The sequence below is a fragment of the Pseudopipra pipra genome, chromosome 18, assembly GCF_036250125.1.
Source record: "Pseudopipra pipra isolate bDixPip1 chromosome 18, bDixPip1.hap1, whole genome shotgun sequence".
NCBI lineage: Eukaryota > Metazoa > Chordata > Aves > Passeriformes > Pipridae > Pseudopipra > Pseudopipra pipra.
Window position 1 is genome coordinate 2,409,501 of NC_087566.1, and position 24,567 is coordinate 2,434,067.

At 44.2% G+C, this 24,567-nt stretch overlaps 1 protein-coding gene across 1 annotated transcript in view; it reads left to right on the top strand.

Annotated features, from left to right (window-relative positions):
• Positions 1–24,567, top strand: part of MED13L (mediator complex subunit 13L) — a 178,623-nt gene that overhangs the window by 74,198 nt on the left and 79,858 nt on the right. The window contains exons 3-4 of the mRNA XM_064674657.1: positions 10,575–10,659; positions 15,000–15,083. Of these exons, the coding sequence (XP_064530727.1) occupies positions 10,575–10,659; positions 15,000–15,083 (169 nt within the window). The remainder of the gene's footprint in view (positions 1–10,574; positions 10,660–14,999; positions 15,084–24,567) is intronic.

Consider the following 24,567-nt stretch of genomic DNA (forward strand, 5'->3'; position numbering starts at 1 on the left):
ATCCTCATCCCCCCTCCAATACCTTCTATTTAGAAATAAGAACAAATAAATACGTTCTTATAAATAAGAACATGCTGATTAAAAAACAGATTTTCTGTCCAGGTCTGGAAGAGCACCTGGAGGGGTTGTTGGGGCCAGAACTGTGTCCCCTGCTGTGGCCACTCCTGCAACAGCCCTGGGAGTGCTCAGGGGACTTTCTGGGAAGGAGAGGGACACTGGGCACGTCTGCATTGATTAATTTGAGAGTTTTCTGGTGTTTTCTGTGCTGAAAGGTGCCAGCAGAGCAGGGGGGAGTCAGGGAGTGTTAGGAAAACCCCCTCGATGTAGCCCAGTCACTACAACAGCCTGAAGTGGGAACAGGAAAACTCAGGAATTTTAAAAATATTGGGAAAGACCAAATATTAGAAACGTTATTAATTAAAAATCAAAGATGCCTGGAAGGATGTAAGTCTCTGTTCAGGTGATGGAAGTCACAGAGATGAGGGTTTGCAGGGATCCTGCTGAGCCTTTCCCAAGGGATCACAGGTTTGATCCTGGATTCTTTCACTGGATTATTTTTCAAGGAAGTTACTCTGCTTTTAAAGCTGTTTCATATGGAGGTTTTATTTTAAAAGCAGCACTTAAACTGTCTCTACTCCAAACCTGCTCTCTTCTAATATGTTTATTATTGAGTGTGGTCAGGTGTTTTTTTTTTCCCAGAAGTTTTATTTTTAGCCTGTGTGATCTCGGATCCTTTTCTTAATGGGAAAAGCAGGCCCTGTGTGCAGAGCCCGGGGCCTGGGCCCGGCCAGCTCCCTCTGCTGGCTCCTCTCACAGGACAAAAATAGCCTGAAAAACCTGCCTGACATTCTGCTGCCTCAGTATCAGAGCCTTCCCTGGCACAACTCGGCACAGCAGCTCTTATTTCGCTTTTAATTCAGATTAAACAGTGGCAAACCCCAGTAAACATTTGCTTACAGGAGGGCACAAAGTATTTTGGCTTCGTGGGGAGCACTAAAATCCAGTAAGGAACAAAGAGAATGGCAAAAATATGGTTGTCTTGTCTCTGAAGTCTTTCCTGCCCTTTTATTCTGTGCCTGTGGTTTGGGAATTCTGCTGCCCTTCCAAAGACATGTGGATATGAGGAAATGGTTTGCACTGGCACATCTTGAAAAAGAATCATCATTCATGCTGTTCTTAATACCTCAATTTAAGATGCATTTTTTTTCCCCCCAAATCCTTGCAAAACTCAGAGTCTTTAAACTCACTTTTTCTTTCCAAAAGAATTTTTCAAAGTATTTAATTTACAAGCATGGAGTGTGACCAGAACCATTTTTGCCCTGCTGTTGTTCAGCAGTACTGAAGTCTCACCTGTGTTTATGAATATGTCTCAACACTATAAGCTGAAATTTATTTCATAATTTATAAAAAATTACAAGCTGCGATCATGTCTGGAAAGACCTAGAGGATCATGGCAAGGTTTGGGTTGGAAGGGATCTTTGCTGCTCCCAAAACCAGCCAGCAACATTAAATTTGGGGTTGCCCGTTGCTAACTCGTATTTTTGGTGATTGGTGGGTGGGGTTTGAGGTTTTTTGGGCCCTTCTGCTTCAGCAAGTTTTTAAGAAAACAAATTACCAAGTCAATTTTGTCGTTCGCTGCTACCTTAAAAAATATTGTAGCGAATTCCAGTGGGAAAACAAGCAGTAAAATAAGCTTTAAGACGTCGTTTTGAAGTGATGTATAAGATAAAAAAGAATGTTTGCTCACCTCTGTTTCTAGTTTCAAGCAGTAATATGAAGAGGACTTATCTAATATGTTCCATGTATGGTGGAATTAGTGTTGTAGTTCACACCTAGAACCTTCAGCTGGTGTGTGTGTGGCACATGGTGTGTGTTTAAAACCAGAGGCTGCTATAAAAACATTTCCTGTGTCCCTCAGTTCAATCAAAATTTTGTTTTCTCACAATACATCATTTCGAGTAAGTTAAGGAAAAGAAGATTTTCCTGCAGAGAATTGTTATTTCTGTAACCATTGGGTTGAAAAAGAAATAAATAAAGGGCAGGAAGGAAAGAGGAGTGTGGGGGCTGTAAGGGTGACACAGGTCCAAAAGCAAGTGTGAACTGAGGAAAAACAAGCACAATTCTTAATTTTTATGCAGAAGAGTAAACACAGATTTGAAGCAATGGAAACCCAAATATTTCCTTGGTTAGATAAGCACAGAGCTGAGATGGAAATATCACAGGATTTTGTTCCCCTTGGAAGAGCCCAGCTGGGTGGAAGTGGGGTCGTGGGCAGCGTTACACCCGGAATTTCTCCATAAATCTCTTTGGATACGTTGGAGATCTTGTGTTTCCTCCTGCTGTGATCTTCCCATGTCCATGCAAAGCTGTTGGAAAGCAGCAGCTCATCCTGCCAGGAGCTGGCTCTGTGCAGGAGCTGATGCCCACTTAGCTGTGCCCTCCCTGGGAGGAGGGAGCTGAGGGGCAGGGGAGGCTCCAGTGTTGGCACTCCAGGCTCAGGAATCGCATTTCCATGGCCCTCAGGAATGGTGTTTCCATGTCCCTGGGTCACACCACGGAGTGCCCTGAGCCAGGGGAAGCCCTGGAATTGCTCTGGAAGATGCTGGGGAGGGGTGTCCCTGCAGATGTTGGGCTGGGGGCCTGGCTCAGGGGGAACAGCCAGCTGGGGGGTGGGAATAGGGATGCTGGGATCCTTCCCAGGGCCTGGGCTGGCTGGGATTGCAGTCTGAAAGGGAATTGTCTGACTGGGCAGTGGTTTGTAAGGCAAACCTGTGCTGGAGAGGAGGGAAGGAGCATCCCGGTACCGCTCTCCGAAGGGATCCGTGTCCCAGCAGTGACGTCCTGCGTGCCTTGGCAGTGAGGGAAGGCTTTGGGTTCCTGCACTTTCCAAGTATGGATTAATACGGACGCATTTTCCCTCGGAACAAGCCTGGTGTCACTCCAGGGATGGCTGGATTGCTCTGCTTTCTCCCCAGGGACTCCCTGCCCTCACACATTCCGTTACCTCCAGCAGAGCTCTGGGCTGTGGGGACGGGCAAACACAGTCCTGGTGCCACCAGTGACAAACAACAGTTGAGTTTAGAGAGGAAAAATAAAAGTCCTCGTCCTCATTCTCATCATGCTGTGGGTGCAGAGGGAAAGGTCTCCCTGCTGCAGACACACTACAGGAATTTGGTTTTCTTGGAGCCCACAAAAGGCAGAAGTGGAGGATGGAGATGATGTGTGGAATGAGGGTCATGCTGGTTGTAAGGCCCTGGTGGTCACTGAAAATGGGAGAAAATAAAGAGAACTTGGAGATTTGGAAGGGGAGAGAAGAGAGTGAATGAAGTTTGGAGAGTATAGAGCATAGTAATGCTTTTACAAATTTTTAGTTTCCTTTGAATTTTTTTGGGGGTTGCTTTTTTGTTCTTCTAAGAAAAAAAAAAAAGAAAGAGAAGAAGAGGGAAATGAGAAGGAACAGAAAATGAAAAGTTCACAGATGTGGGAGGAAATTCTAGAAACTCTCAGGAGTAAAGTTAAGCAAATGCTTCTTTCCTCGTGGCATCCTTAGCCCAGAACACTTCAGGAGAAGATGGTGAGAGTCTCCCCAAAAACATTTAGTCTGTTTTCACTATGGTCAGGTTACGCTTTTCATCTCTAGGAAATACCTCTGCAAAGAAATACAGAGTGGTTTGGAAATAAAACTGCTCAGCACAAACACGTGGTGGGACAACTGGAACGGAGTAAATCAGGGATTGGGGGGATTTCCTGGCACGGGAGAGTCTCCCACTGCAAACAACTTCCCACCTGGCTTTTGGAATCTGTGAAACACAGAAAGCTGAGCCTTGTTTCTGTTCGTTTTGCTCATCCCTGGGACAAGGCTGGTGACTGTGGGAAGCGTTTGGAGCAGAAACCACCGGGCAGATCCGTGGTTTGGTTTGGAATCTCTCCTGTCTCCAGCAGTGGCTCAGCCCTGCATTCCTACCCAGAGAGCAGGCCCGAGCTGCAGTTCCACAGAAACCTCCTCCTGATTTCACAGATAATCACTGGGGTTAACCAGGATGCTGAGAGAACACCCCTGTGAAGGTCTGGCTGTGGCTCCACCGTGGGAAGGCGGGAGAGGGAGGAGAGGAATGCGAGAGCGTGGGACAGGCAGGGGATGCAACACTGAGTGTGTATTTTATAAAAAACAACTTTGTACCTACTGGGAGAGAGGGAGCGATAAAAGTGATACTTTAAGTAGTGCTAACACAGCCTAAGTGCACATAGTTACCTACCATCTGTTTTCCAATAAATAGCTATTATGCTAATTTCTGTTTCAATGCGCAACAATTAAAGCCTGGGAGTATTCCTGTGATATTCCACAGCTGTTGCCTTTGAAGGTTTTATTTATCCTTCTGAAGTGCAACAATTTTAGCTTCGACTCTGCTTGGAAGTGTTGGGTTTTCTATGGAAAATGGCAGTGCACTGAAATGCAAGCTGGGGTGGTGTCTGAGCAGCACCTTCAGCCGTGTCCCTGCTGATATTCCATATTCCATATTCCATATTCCATATTCCATATTCCATATTCCATGTTCCCATTCCCTGGAAGGGGAGCTGCTGAGGATACCTTGGCAGGACCCAGATTGGAAACATTCTATGCCTGTACAGTGCATATTCCCCCATGAGCTCTGCTGGCAAACAGATGAGCACAAATGGGTTGTTCTGGGGAGCATTTCTGCTGCGTTGGTTATTTTGGCTTGGGGGAGAGAGCCGAGATGGATCCTCAGGCCCGGCCGAGTGAGCAGCACGATTTCCCTACAATCATAACCAGCACAAGGAAATTAGATCTCTAAGTGGGTTGAATCTGATTTAGTAATAAGTCAATTTAATCACTAATGACTCCAACGCAGATTTTACAAGGTGATCAATGGCAGGATAGCAATGATCGATCAGTGGCGTTGCCTTTAATTGGATTTTTATGGCTATAATATAGTTTTTCAGAATTAATGTACCATTGCTTTGCGTTGTTACTCCTTTTACTCAATTTTTTTTTTTTTTAAGAAGAAGAAATGATGCTTCAAAACGCCGGTTGGCTTTTGAAATATCATCTTTGAGGGCACCTTAATAAAAACCCAAACGAAAAATTAAATGCTTGCTTTTAGCGACTGGGTCTCTGATTTTGCCAGAGGGCCGTTTGGCCTCGTGTTTTTAAAAAGCCTCCCGTTCTGTGGGAAGGAGGAGGCCAAAGGTGCCTCCCGAGGAGCTCCCTGTGCCCAGCAGTTTGCCCCAGTAATCCTCCCTGGCAGTAATCTCCTCGTCCCACGGGTCCTGCTTTCATCTCTCAGCGGGCAGCAAGACACTGAGTTGGGGTGATTTTAATGGCTGAATAACTGCTCCTGTCCCAGAGTGGTTTTTTTTCATGTTTGCAGTGGCCGAGGTGGTAACTGAGGGCAGTGTTCTGGATAATGGGTTTCATTAGCTCTGCTGCCTGAGGTAAAAAAGCAGTAGGTGGGAATAAAGCCTTGTTTTTGATGTCTAGACGTTCATTTCAGCTGTTGCTGCAATATGATACATTAAAAGGAAATATGTAACATAGCTCTGAGGAAATATGTATTCTTTGAAACTAATTCTGCTTTTAAACTGCACAAGGCAGGGTGACCTGAATTATTAAAATGTGGGTGGCTGGATTTCTTAAAGGTATAACTATCTCTGCAGCCTCAACTTGCCTTCTCTCCTTCCTTCCTATATTTCTTTTAAGTAAAATATGTCAGTTTGGTCACTGAAGCAGAACAGAGATCTTATTATCTTTCCAGTATCTCTGCTGGGAGACCTAAAATTATTGAAGTATTTGCTTTGATATTTTGCTGCGACTTCTCTCCTTGAAATTTTTATAATGGTTCTTTTTTTTTTTTTTTTTTTGAGAACATGGCTGGCTTCATAAAAATCATTGGACACTTTGAAGGCCCTAATATCTCTGACTTGAAAATCAAAAAGACCCCGAGCCAACTGAGCTGCTCATTAATGTATGTTTAAATTATAAATTTCCAGTGTAAGTCTAAATTATGGTAGTTGCCTTTAATTCTTTCAACATCCGATCTCCAAGAATAAACTTAAAGATCAGCACAAGCCTTGTATTCACTTTCTGAACCTGTGAAAACAAAATCATGATAAACATCTAAAAACTTTACATGTGAAGGCTGTTGATTAATTCCCATTCTGGGTGGAGACCAGCAGTGAGATTTAGCACCTTGGTTGTCATCTATTATTATAAGTGTCAAATACATTTTTTTTCTTGGTTTGGATTTTCTGCTATTCTTCGTTTTTTTTTCCCTAGAATCCAGATTTTTAGAGACGATATTAACAGACTCATTGTTTATTTTGAGAGGTGATTTCACTATAAAAATAACAGAGCACGTACAGTAGTTGCTCCTTTTGGTGAGGAATGTGCTGGTAAGGTCCTCCCTCTGTTGCAGGACAGTGAGAAGGGGAGGAGCTGCTTGTTAAATAAAATAAATGCTACTCCCAGTTGCCATCCTGGACTGCTCCAGAGCGGACACAGGCTTAGACAGGTTAGTCAGCATATCCAGATAAATATATATACACACAGAGCTGTAGGTGTCTGTCTGTGTAACCCTGGAGCAGCTGAGGGTGTGACAGGTGACTCCAGGCTCCAGGAGGTCACCCAGTGTGACACCCTGCTCAGGACAGGATTGCTGCCAGCCAGGGAGCAGCTCAGCCAGGGCTTTGTCTGCCCAGCTCCTGGCAGGTGTGACCCACAGCGTGTCCCATCTGCTGGGCTGCCTCTCCAAACTCCTGTCCCTGCTCCAACTTCCATGGAGGAAAACAGAGTTATGGCCTCTGGGATCCTTTCTCTTCCAAACTCCTGTCCCTGCCCCGGCTTCCACGGAGGAAAGCAGAGTTATGGCCTCTGGGATCCTTTCTCTTACTGAAAGATTCAATCTTTGCATGACCCTTCCCTCAGAAGTTCTCTTTTTTTGGAGGATCCTTTCACTGCTGGTGCACAGTGTCACATCTGTTGTGTGTAAAGAGAAATATCTCACCTGGAGTAACAGGAATGCCCTCGGGACAGGATGGAGGTACTTGGCATGTTTTGGAACCCGTGCAGCACCTTTTTTCTGTTGGCTGTGCCTGGAAAGGCTGAGGAGGGCTGGAGTTCAACCTGCCGAGTGTTAAAAGCATTACAAATTACTGTGTAGACAGACAGAGACCAGCAGTTATTTCCTAGCCTTCAATCTGCTATGTGGAGTTTAAAATGCTCTTCTGAAAATCTAAAATCTAGTTCCATTGCGTCAGGAACTTGGCAATTTACAGGGGTAATCTGATTTTTAGTGTTTTGCCAAGTTTTGTTACTGGTCACCACGTGCATCTTGAAGCTGAAACCTGCTCCAGTTATTTAAACACTTTTGGAGTCTGGATCAGGAAGCCAAAGAGCAGAGAGGAAGTGAAATGCTGCACTTCTAATTTTTCCTCCTCATTTTTATTGCATCAGACATATGTCCATGCTCTTAATTGTGAGAGGTACTTTTTTAGTAGGATAAAGAAGCATTAGAGGTAATTACAGTAAGTATAGTGCATTAATATATCTGGGAATTAAAGGCATTATTTATTATAGGAAAATGGTTATGGCAATGTCTGATGACATACTTGGAGTTAAATTTAATAGGGAAATGATTTTATTTTCATTTCATATATAATTTAGGTGAATGCTGAGTGATACCAACGCCAGTTTGGAAAATCAGAATATTGAGGGATGATCCCAGTGCAGTGTTTCCCCTTTTCCCTGTCCCACGGCCCTGCAGCTCCTCAGCCAGTCTGATATCATCAGACATGACCCTCGGGCTTGGCCGCCAGGGCTTCCACGGCCAGGTTAACGTGGCTTTTTTCCTGCTTTTCCTGGGATTTTGGCCACATTCCTCAACGCCGTTGCTTGTGCTGAGTGTGGGACAGCCGGGAGTGCAGCTGTGCAGTTTCCATTCCCTCATCCCACCCCTCCTGCTGGGAACTGGGGGGCTTTCCCCTCCCACCACCCCCTGGGGGGGGGGGTATCCCAGAGGAGCTGTGCAGGGAAAAAGAGCACAGGGCATGTCCAGTACCAAAAGAATTCGGTATTAAAATTATTCCAGCTCTACAGAATAGTACATTTGAACGGGGTAGAGCAGCACAGTCTGATCTGAATTCTTCTGGACTGGCAAAATTATACTTGCAGAAAACAGTTCTGAGAGATGATGATGTTCTGTGACTGGGTCCTGTTAGGCTGCTGTGATCCCAGGGAGTGAGCAATGAGTTAGGATTGAGGACACCAGAACTGGTGGGGGGAACTCTCCTGCAAAATCATGGAATTGGTGCTTGTCTCTCCCACTTGGCGGGAATTTCTTAAAGCAGGGACAATACTGGCAGGACACCCTGGGATAGGGTGGAACTCAAGGAGAGCTCAGGGCTGTGTAATAGGGAATTTCTTTTGACTGTCAAAGATTCTGTCGACTTCATCATGCTAAAAATTTGGTATTTTTTATTTAAATATGGAATTTTCATAGAGCTGAACTCAGGTGTGATCTCTCTCATAATATATATATGTGTGTGTATTATAGGCATATAGACATATATATATGTAATATATATATGTGTGTATATATAGGCATATAGACATATATAGATATATGTAACTTTAAAATTGCATATGGAATCAGAGGATCAAGCAGGTTAGAAAAGACCTCTGAGATCATCAAGTCCAACCCTTGATCCAACCCTGCTGTGGTTCCCAGCCCATGGCACTGATGCCACATCCAGTCTGTCCTTAAACACCTCCAGGGATGGAGAATCCACCCCCTCCCTGGGCAGCCCATTCCAATGGCTGAGCACCCTCTCTGCAAAGAATTTCTTCCTAATATCCAACCTAACCCTCCCCTGGCACAGCTGAAGATATAACTAAAACCTACATAATTCCCAAATAAATAAAAGCATATATTATGTATACATACATATTATATGTATATATGTTCATATATTATACACACACACATATCTAATATAACTGGTGATGTATTTGGGAATGGTGTCGTTTTTAAGTGCAATCCTGGCAGCTTCCCGGGCTTCGGCAGTTCCGAGCTTTGGAGAATTTAGACATCAGTAGTTGTGACAGTGCGGGGGGGCTCGGAGTTTCTCAGGAACACAGGTTCAAACCCAGCCCCGAGGCCATGGGACAGTGAACAGCCATGGGACAGTAAACAGCCATGGGACAGTAAATAGCCATGGGACAGTAAACAGCCATGGCCCGTTACACCCTCGGTGCCAGGGAGGGTTTCCAGCGTTCCGCGGTGTCAAAGGAAGGGTTTTGGCTCCCGCGTGTTGCCCCGAGGCACGAGCGTGTCTTTCCATTCCTCTGGGGCAGTCCTGTGCCGCTCGATAAGGTGATTTAGGGACTGAAGCCTGCCTTTTCCATTCTGTACGCGGAGAGAGGCTCCGTTCCCGAGATTAGCACATCACAACCCCGCACACGCAAAACGCGCCTCCTCTTGTTTGAGCTGCGGTTCCTGGGGAAGCGGCAGAGCAGCGAGCAGCGCTGGGCTCCGGCCTTTGAACGCTGCCAATATTAGTATCTTCCAGGCAGCACCGACTCCTTGGAAGCTCGACTTTAAACGTGGCTGTGGAGTAAACTGTCCTTAGATAATCATCTCTGCACGGCAGACGTGCTGCTGGAAGGTCTCCTCCCGCAGCTCGGCCGGGGAGGGGTGTTGAGTGTTCAGCGCTTGACTTGCACTAGAGTTTTGTGTTTGCTTTTCTAAAGATGTGCCGACTGTTCCTGTAAAGTTGAAATGACAGAGCTCAGACAATTAACAAATTCTTACTCCTTGACGAAGTTATTTAATGATCCGTTTTCACTCTGCGTCTTGTGGCTGAATGGGATTTGGAATCTGGTACAGGCATACCAGAAATAGCTCAGCGCTTGGTGCTTTTAGCAGCCAAATCCATGAGTAACGACAGCAGATATTTCGGAGGTCTGTGTATCCTTCAGGTGACTAGTTCATTCCTCTATGAGAGATAATTAGATTTTCTCTTTTTTTAATAGATTTTTTTGTTTTAGCTCTAAAATAAAATCCCTGCAGTTTGGTACCGAGTGCAGAGTTTTTATTTTGGCACAAAATCTGCGATAGTTTAAGTCAGTACAGTGGAGGAATTTCACTTGAGTGCGACAGTGAGAGGTTCGGGAGAGTTGTTTAATGTTGTTTAAGTTATGTAAATTGATTTCACACCTTTAATGATTCACTTTGTTTCTTGATTGTCTGCATCTGTGGTTAAGTTTTAAAGGAGCTCTGAGCAGCGGTGGCAAAGAATGATCACGAATTCCTCCCCCCTGTACTTGAATACTGAATGCTACAAACAAATGGCTTTGCTTTTATGCTTTTGTGTTGTGGGTTTGTTTTTCTTTTAATTCAAAGTCCGTGTCTGCAGCAAGTAAAGATTAAAGCTACTCGGGCAGTGTAGGTAATAGTTGAAACAGTTTAATGAAATAAACTACTGTTGAAAATTAAAGCTGCTGGATAAATGTTTGCGTTTCCCTGTTCTGAGCATGTCGACGTTTTATGTTTTTGCAGTGGTGGAAGAAGGATTCTGGGAGAATGGACTTTCCTATGAGTGTAGGACCCTGCTCTTCAAAGCAATTCATAATCTTCTGGAAAGGTAAGAAAAGCTCTAGTGCTCTCAGATATTTCATTTTGATACCCACAGGTATCAAAATGGGGATACCCACAGAGCATTTATGTTACATTGGTCTCAAACCACACTTTTTTAGATGTAGAACTTTAGTACAGGAGAACAGAGTCGTTAACTTTGGTAATTTATTATTAAATTCTGTGCCAAGTAATTAAACACTCATACAAAGAATAATGTTGATATATATTTCTGCTCAGATTTTTACTGGGGAGCTGTTTCAAAAGCAAAATAAAAAAGTTTTTACCTTCCTGAGGTGCTTACAGAGAATAATTGTATCTGACCTTCAGCCCCTTTGAGGTTACATGTCTTGATACATATCTTAAAAGCTCTTAACTCTCCTTTTCCATTCATCCTAGTTACATGTATGTCACAATTTGATTAAATTTGTGCAGAATATTCAAGGTGAAGCTTAACAGTTCCTGCTTCTGAAAGGCCTAATGTATTCTTTTGTCTTGATCATATATATATATATATATATATATATATATGACTTGACTGCAAAGTTATTCTGTGATTAGTTAATACACTTATGGCTTTTTCTTCTTAATCCAGCTATCAACTCTTAAGCTTACTGAAGATTATCTTGTTATTAGGCCTGTAGTGTGTGACTGTAGAGTTTTATTCTTCCTATTTCTGCAGTTCTTCAGGCCATCAAGACCTTCCTATATTATGTCTTAGTTCTTAGGAATTTGGATATCTCCTCAGAATTAAATTGCATTAGACTAGTCCCACTTCTTCTGAAGTTCTAATAATAACAATAATACTAAAATATAATGCACCTCTGTGCAAATCCCTTGATCTTGTCTCGTTCTGTGCCCTGTTTGCTTTGCTGTGGGTTTGTTAGTGATGAGGTTTGTATGATGATGTTCCCCTGAGCAGGGTGACTGTCCCCTCAGGGTGTCCCCTGTGTGTCTGCCAGGGGGGCAAGTCTGAGGGGCCATGTCCACAGGTACAAGGATTAGGGGCTGTATTTCCTATTTTCTATCCCACCAGTCTCTTTAAGGGATTTCTGTAAAAGGTGTAGAGCCCTTAGAGTGAATAAAAGTATAAACATTAAATTCCAAGTCTAGAATGTTCACTAGTTCTTTCATAGCTTTGCAGTATAAAAGGGAAAATTGATTTGATGTCTGTTTATTAATGTATAGTACCCAGTTATGTGGACTCCCAGTGGCTGTTTTTATTCTTTAGACCTCCTGTGAATTAAATTTTTGATTGTTTTATTTTAAATAACCTCACTGAAATCAGCTGGCAGAGGCAGCAGAACTGTTCTGTTTTTCTCAGCATCAGCTGGTAACTCACCTCAGGTGTGTGCTGAGAGCCTCAGCTCATGTCCTGATAACCTGATGTGATCCCTGTCACAATGAGCTGATACAATTCCTGTCAGGATAACCTGAGATGATTCATGTCATGATAAGTGGATTTTTTCCACGATAAACTGATACAACTCGTGCCACAGTCCCAGCCCCTCGCCCTTGGACATGAGCGTCCCACCGCTCTCCTGATGACATTTTTTACAGTACCATGGCTGAACTTACCTCAGGTTATTCACTTTTTATCTCTGTTTGTTTGTTTGTTTGTTACACCAAATCTGAAGTTAACATTAAAGTTACTATTTTAAATAATAGCAATATGCGTGTGGGCCTTACTAAAAAGCAAATTACGCTGTAAAGACCCATCCTCTCCTGTGTTTAGGAAAAGCTCAATTAATAAAGCAGAAGGCTGGAATTCCATTTTGAGGCAGTAACAGGGCTGAGGTTTTGGGGGGTTTGGGGTTGTTTTGGGGGGGTTTGGGGTTGTTTTTGGGGGGGTTGGGGTTGTTTTGGGGGGGGTTGGGGTTGTTTTGGGGGGGTTTGGGGTTGTTTTGGGGGGGTTTGGGGTTGTTTTGGGGGGGTTTGGGGTTGTTTTGGGTTCTTGAGGGCTGTGGCGGGAAGGAAATGGCGGGAGGAGAAGCCGTGAGGGGGGAGAAGCCGTGAGGGGGGAGCTGCCCCTCATGAAGGAGCCGTGAGGGACCTGAGGGGACAACGCGGGGCAGGGACGGAGGAGAAGTTTCTGCTTTAACTTAACCCTGGGAAATGTAAGAAAAAGGATGTTTTCACAATTGTTTGTGTTATTTTCCCCCCCTCAGTACCCACTTTAGTTATCCGGTTATGTTAATTGGCAACATGGAAAACGTTAAAAGAGCTGAGGGAACAGTACTCAAAATATTACGGTGCTGTTTCATAATAATTAGTGTGCCCTTGTTGGGTCATTTGTTTTGTTGGGTTTTTTTCATGGAAAAACCAGAAATACAAGAGGTCAAGCCCCAGTGAAGTGCTGGGACAGCTGCAGTGCTGCAGGAGGAGCGTTTCATCTCCCTATTTCAGATCATTAAATAACTGCTTTCCATGACCTGGTTTTTGGGTGGGTTTTTTTGGTTTTTTTTTTACACAAGTCCATTGTTGCAGCTGACTGTGAAAGGATAGTTACCTTTAGTGCTTAGGCAGCAAAAATAACCCGGTGCTGTCATTACCTGCTCGCCCGGCCGAATCCCAGAGCCGTGCTGCTGCAGTCAGGGCTCCCGTTTTATATGGGATTATTCCTTAAATAACCCCTGATGTAGTTCAGCGTGGAGGGTTGACTGATTTTTAAGGCCAAATCTACCCATGAAGACTTTTTTTTCCTGGGAAAGCAGCATTAGTTTGAGGCAGTTAAACCTGCTGTGGTGAGACCCAATGATGTGGCCGGGGAAGCGAGTGTGTGAGGGGGGAGAGTTTAGTACAGTTTTTGCTACTACAGATTATTTTCTTTAGGGATCTGATGTAAACTTCACAGGCTTCCTTTTGTTTGTATAAAACACGCTGGCACTGACAGACACTCTGATAGCAAATATTTCCTAGGGAAACAGTTACTGAAGCTCTTTTTTCTTTTTTTTTTACTCTCTACCGACGTCTCTCTGCTGGCTCAGCTTTCATGTTCAGTTTAAGATATTGGTATATTTGGCTGAACTGGATTCTTTTTGCTTTAATTGAGAACGTGCTGTTAGAATTTTCTTCAGTTTTAACTTTGGAAAACCCTGCCAAGTTTATACAGAAGAATCAGGAGCATATTAGTATCTACATTGTCAGTCATCCATTTCCTCTCTGTGTCTTCTAGGTGTGCTTTTGAAGTATATATATCACACAGTTTTTCTAAACTTTGAAGAAAGTACTTTCCCAGAACGTTTCATGGGATTTTTGATTTTTTTTTTCCTTTGTTTTGGCCAGTCTCTAGCAACTGCTATAGGAACAAACTATTGGAAAACTTTGAAAAGCGGAAAAATACAGTTCTTTCTTTTAAACAAAAAAAAATACTGAATAGATGTGAAATGTGTGGGTAAAGCTTGTATATTGCTTGTCTATTAAGCAGTAGCAACAAATGACTGGTTTTTCAGAATTTTTGAAGCATATTAGTTAGTACCTGACTGAAAAATATTCCTTAGTAATGAATTCCTGGATGTGATCCCTCGGGCACCACATTCCACTGCATGTTTAATGTGTGGAGCACACTTAGTGCTGGCATATTGCTGGTGTGATTCATCTGCACAGGTGGACTTAAGAAAGGCATCAGGCACTTCCTAACTTGTCAGTTTAAATTGGTTATTGATCACTTTGAATCCTCTCCTTTGGGTATTTTTTTAGAGCCACGGGATATGTAGTTTCTGTAAGGAAAGTGTGAAGTTTTAAAGGGATCACAGAAAATGGTGACATCACTCTGGTTTAGTGATGTGGGAGTGTATTTGTTGGAGGGAGGTTTTCTGACAGAGGGAACAGTAATTATGGAAGTTTCAGCACCTGAAATCGTGCTGTGGATCGTGTGAAGGAAAAATGGTTCATTGTTAATGTTTGCTTAATGCAATTTCCTGTCATTCCTATACTGTATTACACCACTGACATGCCAGAAATACAGGAGTGCATGTTCTTTATCGTGGAGTCTGAGAGGAATAGAAAAGAATCAGTGCTAATGAATGGCCTTTGTTCAGGAAGAGGAGTGTGAAAAATAGGATGATGGATCATTCAGCAGAAAAAGCAGCACCGAGCAGAAAAGGTTGTGGCAGAGATGAGGGGAGAATCCAGATGTGAAGTTCAGCATCAGTGATGGGACAGGGATTCTCTGTGACTTCTGTGGGAAAACAGAAAGTGGCAAAGTTCTGTGAAACCCCAAAAATACCAAGTTGATTTCGATATGATGGAAATTCGGTTGCCTAATCCCTTAGATTCACTGTCTTCAGAGACTGCTTTTAATGACACCTCAAGATGTAACCAGTAATTGCTGCTGTAATTGTTTTCTAGATGCCTGATGGATAAAAACTTCGTGAGAATTGGAAAATGGTTCATCAGACCCTATGACAAGGATGAGAAGCCTGTTAACAAAAGGTAAGGAGATCTCCGTGTCAGGTCCTGCTCATGTCAGTGTTTTATCTTGCATGATGGTAATTTGATGCTGCATTTTGGTGGTAGTTTTTCCACTTCTTTTACTGTGTAACAAGTAAAATCACAGACACTGTGTGTTCCCATCAGTCACACATAGAAAGCAATTAAGTAGGTTTTCAGCCCTTGTTATGATAATTTAAGATGCGAGGGCGAGGTTGGTATTTATCCATTAACTCCACAGAAATGTCACATTTATTAATATCTTTTGAGCAGCATCTGCCTGCTTCTCTCATTATACAACAGAACTGCAGGTAGTTGTAACGAATTATTTGGATTTCTGGGCACTAAACCCCAACCTGGCATTTTAAGCAGTAAAATAAGTAGTTCGTAGATTCACTGATTTATTTCCTTTCGAGATGCCAGCCTTGATACACAGCTTCCAGTGCTCAGGCAGCTGCCAAATCAGACCTGTAGGGGCGATTAATGCCCTTCTCCCAGAGGCACAGAACCATGGAACAGGGATATCTGGCTCCACGCTCGCTGTTTCCTCTCCCAGCTCTAAAGGTTACAATGTTCTCAGATCTTCTGGTGCTTGCATTTATAGTCATCCGCTGAACAAGTGCTGTCAAAAATAATCGGAGTTAAGCTGAAACACAGATTTTCTAACGGGAATCATTTTGACAGAACTGGGTTAGGAAGTGACTAAACAGGCAGCTATGCTGGGAGATTTGGAGGTAATGAGCAGTGGGGATGAAGTGGGGTGGCAACTCCTTCCTCCAGCCCGGCTGCAGTCACAGCAATGTGTCTGGTGGCAGTGTAGGTACTGGTGGGAATCGTTCTGCACATCACACGTGATTTTCCCTCTGCTCTGTTTAACTACAGAAGTGTTACAGTGCAGTGCTACAATCCATTGGCTCGGGTAACAGATCTTGTGTAAACCAGGTGCTTGGAAGCAGCAGTTGTTTTTGAGAGAGTGCAGTAGTTACCCAGGGATCTGCCTCCTTTCTCCAGCCAGAAAGCGTTAACTTAGCAGGGGGTCGTCTCTTGTTTTGCTGTTTGCTTTGTGGCTGACGCTGTGTGTGTGTAACCTGTGATTTCACATTGATCTGATGGCAAGGAGCCATGCAAAGGGCCAGGTTTCTTTGTACCTTCCCCTGTCCTGGCTGTGCGTAACCACCTTCCTCCCTCGTGTTTTCCCTGCCACTTTCCTGATCACACCAACATCGAGCTTAATTTTCTGGAACATTAATTCCCTTCAGTGACGTAAGAAGTGGTCACTTGCAGCCTCTGGAACGGGGAGGCAGTTCCTTCCAGCTAAAACTGTTTGTTTGACCCACGTCACTGCAGCCTGAGCGCTCAGATTAAATGTACTTGTGAGTCTCCTCTCTGTTCCTGCCGGCTGTCAATGTAAGAAACGAGGCACGTGATGCAGGAGATGATGTCTGTCCAAAACAGCAGCAGCACTGGCATGGAGGGTACTGTGTCCTTAGAATTCGGGCAGATTAGGAGGTCCTGTGTCTGATTTACGTGTGTGTGACACCAAATTGCTCACCCAGGATCTGCAGGGCATGGTTGCATTTGTAAGTGGATGTTCAGTAGGCACAGAAATATATCTGGTCTGCAAGATGTTACAAAACCTGAGTTCGTGTTAAACTCAGTCTGTATCTGAAACATTCCATACATAAAACCAGCCTTGAGGATTTTAGGGTTGATTTGAAGAAGATAATGTTTGTTTGGTTTCTCTGGTTGTTTTTCATGAAGTCCTTGTCGCTGTAGATCCTCTGGATATGCACCATTTCAAAAGCACTTATTCAGCAATCATAACTATGGCCTAATTTGCAATAGGCTGTGTGTTGTCTCAGGTTGTTAACTTTTCTGCTATAAATATATCATTGGAATTAACTAATCTTGCTGGAATATGGTAGTCCAGACTGCAAAAGTGGACAGTAGAGTCACCTGCAGGCAGCAGCAGCAAGTAGTGGGAGGCTTTGGGGACTAATCTGTCCAGACACCTTTTATTTAATCTTTTAAGCTTTCTTTCTCAGTACAGCACAGAAAGCTATCTTCACACAAATTGATTCCTGCTAATTCCAGATAAATTCTTTGTGAAACTCCTGCTCTAAGCAGCTACTTGTCCCAGACAAAGCAAGCAGGAGCAGTGGCAGGAAGAAGGGGCCAGCTGAGAGCATGTAGGTGCTTCAGCACTGTGGGGAATGCCTTCATAACCAAAAAAAGTGGTATTTAAAAAAAATATTATTCATAGTTATGCTAATATATCAAACACTAGAAATAAGCTGCATGTGTGTCCAGTGGTCAGGCTGAAGGGTGGGGGCAGGTAATGCCTGTTGAAAATGCCCTGAGTGTGGAAGGAGATAGATCCACATGGATATGTACCCCCTGGAATGGGGAAAAGCAGCAGGCTTGATTCTGGCAAAGAAACAGAACTATTAGAATGAAGAACTGTGCTTCTATACTTGGGGCAGAGTTAGTCCTCTCAAATGTCCAACATCAGAGGCACTGACTTCATTTCAGGAACACACTGAGGAGTCTGGGCCTGGCTGTCAGTGAGCAGGGAAGGAGTTAAACCCTGCAGGGGTAAATTCAGGGAGTGAATCCCTTCAGGTGGGTTCTGTGAGTGGCACTGGAGGGCAGGGCAGCAGGTCTGTGATTTCAGAGTGAAGTCAGGGGGGAAGTGGAGCATGGCAGTGGCCCTGACCTACTTTGGGATGGGAGAGGAGCCTCAGAACCCAGAGGGCCTGGCCTGCCTTCCCGGGGTCTGTCTGCAGGATGAGCTGCCCTGCCCTGCCTGGAGCAGGGGGGGGACAGCACAGGGAGTTCCAGGCAGATCCCTCTCTGGTTGTGTTTTGTTTTCTTTACAGGGCAGACCAGACCCTTTTGACAGGAAATGTAGTGCAGAACTTGTGGGTTTTCTTTCCCGAGTATCTTTAATATCATGTGTCACTTCCTAAACAACTCTGCATGTTTTATGGTCTGTGCTGCAGCAGTGTGTGTCTAAATAACTTCCACACTACCAAGGGAAAATGGCAAACTTGATTATTTTTCTACACAACTTCCCAAAGGAAATCTTTAAGTTTGGAGTTCACAGAACTCATCTGATCCGAGGCATTGATAGTGCCTTCCACTGTGGGGTGAAAATTCTTCCTCACAGTCTATTCAGAATCCCTGTCCAGGTTTTGCACAAGGTTTTTTTTGTTTGTTTGTTTTGGGAAAGCACCACAATAAAATGTTAAAACATCTTACTGAAAAAAAAAATTATGATCACCTTGTGTGAGAGAATTTGCTAATGACTTCTGTGATTGTTTTCTTGGTGCGTAGGAAACTGGGGAAAATCAGTTTGGTTCAGTATAGTTCAACAGAGTTCAAACTCCATGAGCAACTTCAAATGATTTAAGCTGTTTTTAATTTAATTAAATGCAAAGAGCACCTGAAAAAATAACTGTTGCTTTTCGTAGCTTGGCTAATTTATGGGTCATCCCCTCTTCCAAAAGAAAAAGTTCCACCAGCTGTTCCAGGGGCAATTCTTGTTCTTGCTCCCACGGGGAGCTTTGCTCCTGGCACATGGCAGGGCACAGATAATTCCTGTTGCCACACGGTGTGTGGGTGTTCCATTAAATGATGACCTGGTGAAACAAGTTGAAGTGATCTGTTTGTTTTTTTATTAAGATTTGAGTTCCTCAGCTGAGAAATGGTCACTGAGTGTGCACACAGAGTGTGGTGCAGCAAGGTTTTTATTTCCTCCACTTGGAGAAAAAGAAGTCACGTCAATGATTTTGATTCTGCACGTTTGTGTCCTTCTATTTTACCATGTTTTTTAAAAAAATCAGTAATGTGGTCATATACATTGCTTGAAAATGGTGCACAGTGATGCTGTAGAAATAAATATTTACAGTGTTGCCAGCAGCATTATAAATGAGGAAAGACTAGGGAGGAAAATAATAAAAATCAATCTGACTTAATTTGAAATAATGGGTTCTTATTCTTGACTTGTCAAAATAAATGTGATGGAAATACTGAGTAATAAGAAATATTCTGTGTTTTCCAATAATTCTTCCTACCCCTGTAAAAATAAGCTTTTCTATTTCAGTTTAAGAGGCTTAGTTCCCAGAGAAATATTTTCATATTTTTGAGGTTTAAGTTCTGAAATGTTCTGTTCATCTTTGCTGAGTTTCTTCTGAGGATTACTTATGGTTTCAGTAAAGCCAACACACCAAGCTGCTGTGTTACATCTGTGGTTGGTTGGTGTTATTTTAATTGGTAATCTCGTGTGTGCTAAAGCTGAATTAACTCTTACCTTCTCCAAAATCTTGGGCAGTGAACCCACTGGAATATGGTCTGTGTTTGTGTTTTAGCAGAAGGAATAGTATTGAAATACAGATTGTAAAATAAGTGTTTTTTCATATGCATTTTCCAGCAAAAGCTGAAAATATATCAAGGTGATATCAAAGTGTCCTGAATATGTTCATGCTTATGTTCAGTTATTTTAAAGTCCTTTGATATAATTTTATTCAAGTATATTAATCTATTATCATTAATCAATATAATGTGGGTTTATGTTTTATAGAAAAACCAGCAAAACATTATTAACAACTGTGGGTTACCTAAGGTTGCTGTTAAGGTGGTTTGGGAAAAGGCTATTCAAGCATTACCATTTTAATGTTATATATATACTGTTGTTATATATGCTGCTGGTAGTCTTGGATTATTTTGTTTGTCTGTGTCATATTCCAAGAATCTCGTATATGAAAACATTAGCAAAAAAACTGTGCAGGAAAAAAAGCATTTGGGGCTGAAAATAGTAACGTTCCTGTGCTTTATCACCAAAGCAACTGTCTAGATAAGCTATAAATTAAGGGGTATTTGGTACTCAATAGTCTTGTTATTGGTTTTTTTTATTTAGTAATGAAAGTAATAAAGCAGCATTTTGTCAGAGCTGGTGAGCCCTGTCAGGGAGCAGCCTGGCAGTGCCCCAGGTTGCAGTGCCCCTGCACGGCTGTGCTTTGGGACACCAGTGGGGCTGGAGTGGGGTTTGTGCAGGGCCCCTGATCCTGCAGCTCCCACCCAGGCCCGGCCTTCCCTCTGCCTTCCCGGGGGAAGGGCATTGCAAAGGCAGCAGCAAAGCCACCCCAGGCACCGATTCTTTGGATTCCTTGACCCTTGGCCATCAGGATAAAGTGCTGGGAACAATAGCAGGGCTCCCTGCATGGGGTGGGATGTCACTGGAGCTCCTCGGGGCTGTGTCCCCAGTCAGCTGGTTCAGGAGGTGTGCAGTTCTCATCCAGCTGTTTGCTGGGAGCATCACCCAGGACAGGCAGCCCAGATAAAGCCCAGGAGTGCTGGGGAGGTGCTGGGGGTCCTTCAGCCCATCAGAGGGGGGGTTTGGGTGATAGGAGTGAGTCAGGAATTGCTTCTCCCCCAGCGCTGATAACAGAGGGTCTGTTCCTGCAGGGCCCTCCTGGCGTGGGTGCAGCAATCCCCCAGTGCTGTTGGTGAGTGGTGGTGGCATTTGCACTGCCTGTGTGTCCCTGGCAGACCCTGGGACCCTCATTCCATGCAGGAATTCCCAGCGTGGGCAGGGTTGGCACTCACAGCGTGACCTGGCGTGGCAGCTTTGTCCCCGGGGTGTTTGTAATCCCCGGGAGTTTGTGTCCCCTGGAGCCCCAGCACAGGAGACAGGCACTGCTGACCAACACCCACCGCTGTGAAAGGAGTTCTTACCACAATCCTTATCCCCTCCTGTCCTGGGAAAGAACAACTCCCTCGTGCTCTCTGCCTCCTAAGGTTCCCAGTGTTCCTGAGCTGTGCTCGAGCCACTCTGACACCCAAGGTGCTCTCACAGGGCTTGCAGCAGTTGGATTTTGGTGAGCTGCCTGCTCCAAAGCCTTTTTCCTTCTGAAAGACTTGGAAGCTGAACATGAGCCAGCAGTGTGCCCAGGTGGCCAGGAAGGCCAATGGATCCTGGCCTGGCTCAGGAACAGGGTGGCCAGCAGGTCCAAGGAAGTGATTCTGCCCCTGGACTCAGCACTGGTGAGGCCACCCCTGGAGTGCTGGGTCCAGCTCTGGGCCCTCAGCTCAGGAAGGACAAGGAGGGGCTGGAGCAGGTCCAGAGGAGAGCAACGAGGCTGGGGAAGGGACTGGAGCACAAGTGCTGTGAGGAGAGGCTGAGGGAGCTGGGGGGGCTCAGCCTGGAGAAGAGGAGGCTCAGGGGAGACCTCCTCACTCTCTGCAGCTCCCTGACAGGAGGGGGGAGCCAGGGGGGGTTGGGCTCTTTTCCCAGGCAACCATCAGCAAGACAAGAGGGCTCGGTCTTCAGCTGTGCCAGGGGAGGTTTAGGTTGGATATCAGGAAGAATTTCTTTGCAGAGAGGGTGCTCAGCCATTGGAATGGGCTGCCCAGGGAAGGGGTGGATTCTCCATCCCTGGAGGTGTTTAAGGACAGACTGGATGTGGCATCAGTGCCATGAGCTGGGAACCACGGCGGGGTTGGATCAAGGGTTGGGCTGGATGATCTCAGAGGCCCCTTCCAACCCAGCTGATTCTGGGATTCTGTGAACCCATCTGTTTTCAGTGGATGTTTATAAGTACCATCCCCTCGCAGGGTTCTGAGGAAGCCAGGATATACAGGATATGGGTGTTGGGATATATGTTCCCTTGTGTTTCCTCTTTTCCCATCTGGGGGGATATGGTGGCATATACTTTTGTGGATTCCAGTTTATAATGCAGAAGAGTTATCTCTAGAATATTGAAGTTAAAGATCTTTTTTACTGATTTAATTAATGTAAATGAACAAATACATAAAGCTGATCTAGTCATCTGTAACTTCTGGATGTTGTAAAACCTTCTCTTGCAGTTATTATTTCTGGGCATCATTGTTTATCTTACAAATATTTATGTATATGAGGTTACTGGATTGTCTACATATATTCCAAATATTTACATTATTTCCTGCAATTGAGAGATTATTTTTTACGCTTTTGTAACTTTTAAAAAACGTAGTTACTTAAATGATCGAAATATTTTGGACTAGGAGTGTACAAAAGGCAGGCAGTTCAAGACAATCAGAGTTACCTATTTTTGGTTCTTTTATTTTTCATGCCTTATTTGTGTAGTTCAGAAGCGACTTGGTGTCTTCATTAAGTGTTTTTGGATACACTTCTGTGTGGGATACTTGAACTTCAGTAATTCTGTGTGAAGCCTTGGCTTAATCAGGACTTGGTGACCAATTAGTGCAGTCCCACTAATGTTTAAGCTCCTTGTCTGGTTCCACCCTCCCTGTTGGCGCTGCATGGAAAGGATAAACTAAGTGCCCCTGATGTGCTGCTAATGAGATTTGTCAGGGCTCCCAGTTGCACTGGCTGCCAAACACAAGTGTTGTCACTTACTGTATCAGTGATGGATTGACTGAAGGGCTTCTGCAGATATTCAGAGGGCCTTGGTTTTGAACACTGAAATCTGTCACAGCTCCAACTGTAGGTGCAGCTGCAGGAACCTCCCCACAGAACCCTGGGGTTCTGAAAGTCAGGCTGGGGTTGGTCCCTGAGCTGATTGAAAATCCCTGTAAGCAGGAGGTGCTCCTCGAAGTTCTGCAAAAACAGGGGCACTGCAGGATTTGTTTGCAGTCCAATTCAGAAGTAAATACACTTCCTCATATTCATAAATAAAACCGGTGCCTAAAGCCAAAACATTCTTCAGGCTCTCTCCAAAAATAGGAAAGAAAAGTTCAGTTGAAAGCAATTCCATTGAATAATATCGACTGCATTGTTTTTTCTGACACTTTTACACCTCTTTAAAATAACATGATCTTGAAATAAAGCTTTGTTTCAGAACAGAGTTACGGAGGTTATTTATTCTCCAACTCTGTTTTCTGAGAGTTACATTCCCTTAAAAACTTTTGCCAACCCTTATTTTCTGAAGACTCAGACTAAAACAGTGACAGGGCAAGGGGGGATGGTTTTAAACTGAGAGTAGGTTTAGATTAGATATTGGGAAGGAATTGTTCCCTGTGAGGGTGGGGAGGCCCTGGCACAGGTTGGGCAGAGAAGCTGTGGCTGCCCCTGGATCCCTGGAAGTGTCCCAGGCCAGGCTGGAGCAACCTGGGCTGGTGGGGGGTGTCCTGCCCATGGCAGGGGGTGGAACAAGGAGTTTAAACCACTGCCAAATACTGGGATCTTTGTGCAGCACCACGGGAGCCCTTGGTGTTGTGCAACCAGGGCCCTTGTTTAAGAATTAATCACCAGACTTTGTGATATAAATGGACTGTTTTGTGACTGCTATAGCAAAAAATTATGGAAATGCTTATTTTTAAAAGGTAATTGTCTGGAACCATTTATAAAGCTGAAGAGAAAGCTGAATTAGTCTTGTGAATGCTTTTAGTGTCTTATTAACTTGTCAGATTCAGGATAATAAGGCAGTTTTAAAGTAGCTTGTCTTTGGTATAAATTTGCTGCTGGTTTGGAAGATAACAAACTTGAATGAGCACTCGATGTATCATTTATAATCTAAATAAGGCCGTACAGACCAATTCTTCTGGGTGGGCCCAGTAACACAAACAAACCCACATCTGCACAATGAGCACAGAGCTGGGGGCCTTCCTTTGCCAGGCTGAAATGAAGGACTGATGTGCAGCAATCACAGAGCAGGTACAGCTTAAAAAATACATCATAATTAGTGAACTCTCTTGGCTTCAATTGAAGCAAAATTCGGCAGCGTGGCTCCAGTGGAAGGACAGAACCTGCTCCCTCGGGTTTTTGGGTTCCTTCTCCCCACCTTTCTCCCTCCTGTTTGCCTCTGAGGGCTTGTTCTTTCCTCCTCCATAGTCCCTGTAACCAAACTCTGCTCTGAGCTCAGCACTATTTATTTTTAAAGCTGGCTCAGGCGGGAGGAGCTGCAGTCCCAGCACCACGTTTGGGGGTGCAAACAGTGCAGTTGGGTCAGGGAAGTGCAGCAAGAAGCCACTGGTTGTTATTCTTGGCTGCTCTCTCCAACTGTGTCGTAGCAAGAAGTACTGACTGGTGACTGGGCTTTCAATTTTCCTCTTTGAAAAATCTCATCTAATTAAAATCAGCTTTTTCGTGGAAAAGAGTGGGGCAGGATGGGGAGGGAGGGAGAGGTTCAGGCAGCAGGTGTGTGATCAGCTGCCTGCATGCCTCCCAAAAACTGAGATTTTGGGGGTTATTGTTGAAGGACTTTGCCCTTTGAGGGCAAACCCTCAGGAAAAAGCTTCTCCTGCTCAGAGAGAGCACACCTTGTACCTTCAGCCTGAATCTCGCAGGTTATGTGTGGTCTGAGCACGTGTGGAGCAGGTCCTTCCTCAGTCCCAAACCCTGGGCAACCTCCAAGTGCTCTTAGTTTGGCAAAGAAGTGACCTTTTATATGTTCTGAGTGTGTGCACTTCAGAAGTTGAGAAGTCTTGGACAAGTGAGCAAACACTGGATCATATTTTAAAACCAAAAGCTGGATTCTCTCGCAGT